General features: G+C 40.8%; 1 protein-coding gene across 1 annotated transcript; it reads right to left on the reverse strand.

Annotated features, from left to right (window-relative positions):
* Positions 1-1,112: 1,112 nt before the first annotated feature.
* On the reverse strand, positions 1,113-2,195 carry LOC100802341 (uncharacterized). Its single transcript, XM_006575953.1, has one exon. The coding sequence runs from the start codon at positions 2,193-2,195 to the stop codon at positions 1,113-1,115; it is 1,083 nt and encodes a 360-aa protein (XP_006576016.1).
* Positions 2,196-2,424: the final 229 nt, after the last annotated feature.

A 2,424-nucleotide genomic window follows, 5' to 3' on the forward strand; every position in this document is an offset into this window, starting at 1 on the left:
TAGATAGAAGACTTCAAGAACATTGGGCCAAAGATGCAAGAGAAGGCCCTAGGGTTCTCATGAGCTTTAGGATAGATTTCGGGCCCATGGGCTAAGTATGAGCCCACTTATCTTTGTACATATTATATTAAGGTTTCATTAATTTTGGGTCTTGTATATAGGGCTCCATAATGTAGGTAGGGTACCCTAGAAATATAGGAATTTTCAGCCCTTGTATTTTAGGGCACCTAGACTAGTTTTTGTATTAGGGGTAGTTTTGTAATTTCACATGCACTAAGTGAATATTTGATGTGTGTGGTTGGAAATAAATTTAATTGAATTGGTAGAAGCCCAATCCAATTAAATTTTAGAGGGGGAGGTAAGCATTTGCTTACTACACCTCATTGTCACATCATATAGTCACACTTTGTGCATGTCCTTCATGTTTTACATGTCTCATGACACCTAAGCACACTTAGTGGAGAATCTTGGAATTGATCTTGAATTAGTGGGCTGAACCATAGCTAAAATTCACTAATCATAATTACTGAAATTTTGACTCCAAATTTTGGCTCCAAAAATTCAATTTCAGATTAAAGTGAAATTTGAATTGAAATTCAAATTTTCCTCCAATTTTGTGTGACACTTAGGCTATAAATAGAGGTCATGTGTGTGCATTTTTTTGAACTTTTATCATTTGAATATTAAACTTCAGATTTCAAAGCTCATTTAGAGCACAAAATTTCGTGCTCTTCTCTTCCTCTCCCTTCATTCATCTCCTTCTTCCTCCAAGCTCTTATCCATGGCCTCCTATGGTGGTGAGCTTCTTCTAGACTCATCTTCTCCTTGAAGTGGCGTCTCCTCTCTCTCTTCCTTTCTCCATTCCGCTGCCATTCATCTTCCAAGAAGCGAAGGAGTCCATTGATGAAGAAGATCCTAGGCCTACAAGCTCCAATGGAGCTTACATCAGATGGGTTAAGCCTTCTCTAAGGTTGCCTTACTGGTCAGTACTCGTCCTCCATGATGATCTTATGCATGCAATAGGTAGGACTAATTCCCTTGAGGTCTGAGATGTGCCACCCAATAGCTTATTTGTGTTTCTTGAGAACTTCCATCAACCTTGCTTTTTCTTCTTATGACAAGCTGTTGCTGATTACGACTGGCTTAACGCCATTCTCCTCTAGAAAGGCATACTTCAAGTGTGTGGGGAGAATCTTCAACTCCAAACTTGGCTTTTCTGGAGGTTTGTCTTTCTTTAGGGCTTCAACAGTATCTTCCCCTGCATGAACCCTCTTGAGCCGCTCCAAGTCTTCCAGGCAGGCCTTCAGATCTTTTTCCTCCTCATTGGTCAGGCAATCTACTGTGTTTATTAGTGCCTTTTCCAATGGTGAGTGAGTGGTCAGGTGTTGCATTGCGTGGTCTACCTCTTGCTCAACTGCCTCCACCTTGAAGCATGGTTTGTTTGCGCTGGGATGTTTAACTACTTCAAAAAGGTTGAAGGTGACCTTTTGATCATTCACGCTTAGCTCCAGGTTCCCATTTCCCATCTTCACTACACATTTGGTGGCCAGCATAAATGGTCTCCCCAAAATCAAGGGAATTTCTTCATCTTCCTTAATGTCCATGATCACGAAGTCCACCGGAAAGGTGAAGTGGCGGACTTTGACCAAGACGTCTCCTACTACTACAAATAGCCTAGTGATGGAGCGATTTGCCAGTTGGAGTGTCATCCTAGTGGGGTCAATTTTTAGGTTCCTTATTCTTCTGCACATGGAAAGCGACATTAAATTGATACTTGCTCCTAAATCAATAAGAGCCTTTCCTACCGATACATCCCTAATAGAGCAAGGGATGGTGACACTTCCTGGGTCTTTGAACTTAGGAGGCAACTTTTGAATCACTGCACTACAGTTGCCTTCTACGACAATGGTCTCATTGTTGATGTACTTTCCCTTCTTAGTGAGTAGGTCCTTTAAGAACTTTGAGTATAACGGCATCTGCTGTAGGGCCTCTCCAAAAGGGATAGTAATCTCTAGTCTTTTGAATATGTCAAGGAACCGCCTGAAGTAACGTTCTTTATCCTGATAGGATGGTCCCCCTTGGTTGATATTATTCCCTTGATAAGATCTCCATCCTTGGCCCTGTGAAAGGTTGCCTTTCTGATAGAAGCCTAGTGGTCCGCTTTGCTGGAATCCCTGACGATTCTGACTTCCCATGTAGTTAACCTCATTGGTTGTGTCATTTTGAAGCATGCATGCATCTAACTTATGAGTGCCTCCACAATTGTTGCATCCTGCATTATGTATTGATCGAGGTTGCACTGCATGTAGTTGTTGTAACACCCTGATATATATATTTATTTATTATTAGTAATTATGTTTGATGTTTGATTATTTGTTGTGTTACTTTATCCGTAATTATTTTCAAGGAGGTGAATTTAGTTAT

This window comes from Glycine max, chromosome 2 (genome assembly GCF_000004515.6).
Source record: "Glycine max cultivar Williams 82 chromosome 2, Glycine_max_v4.0, whole genome shotgun sequence".
NCBI classification, from domain to species: Eukaryota; Viridiplantae; Streptophyta; class Magnoliopsida; order Fabales; family Fabaceae; genus Glycine; species Glycine max.

Coding starts and splice junctions, on each gene's coding strand:
- LOC100802341 (XM_006575953.1), bottom strand. CDS start 2,195: ATGGGAAGTCAGAATCGTCAGGGATTCCAGCAAAGCGGACCACTAGGC.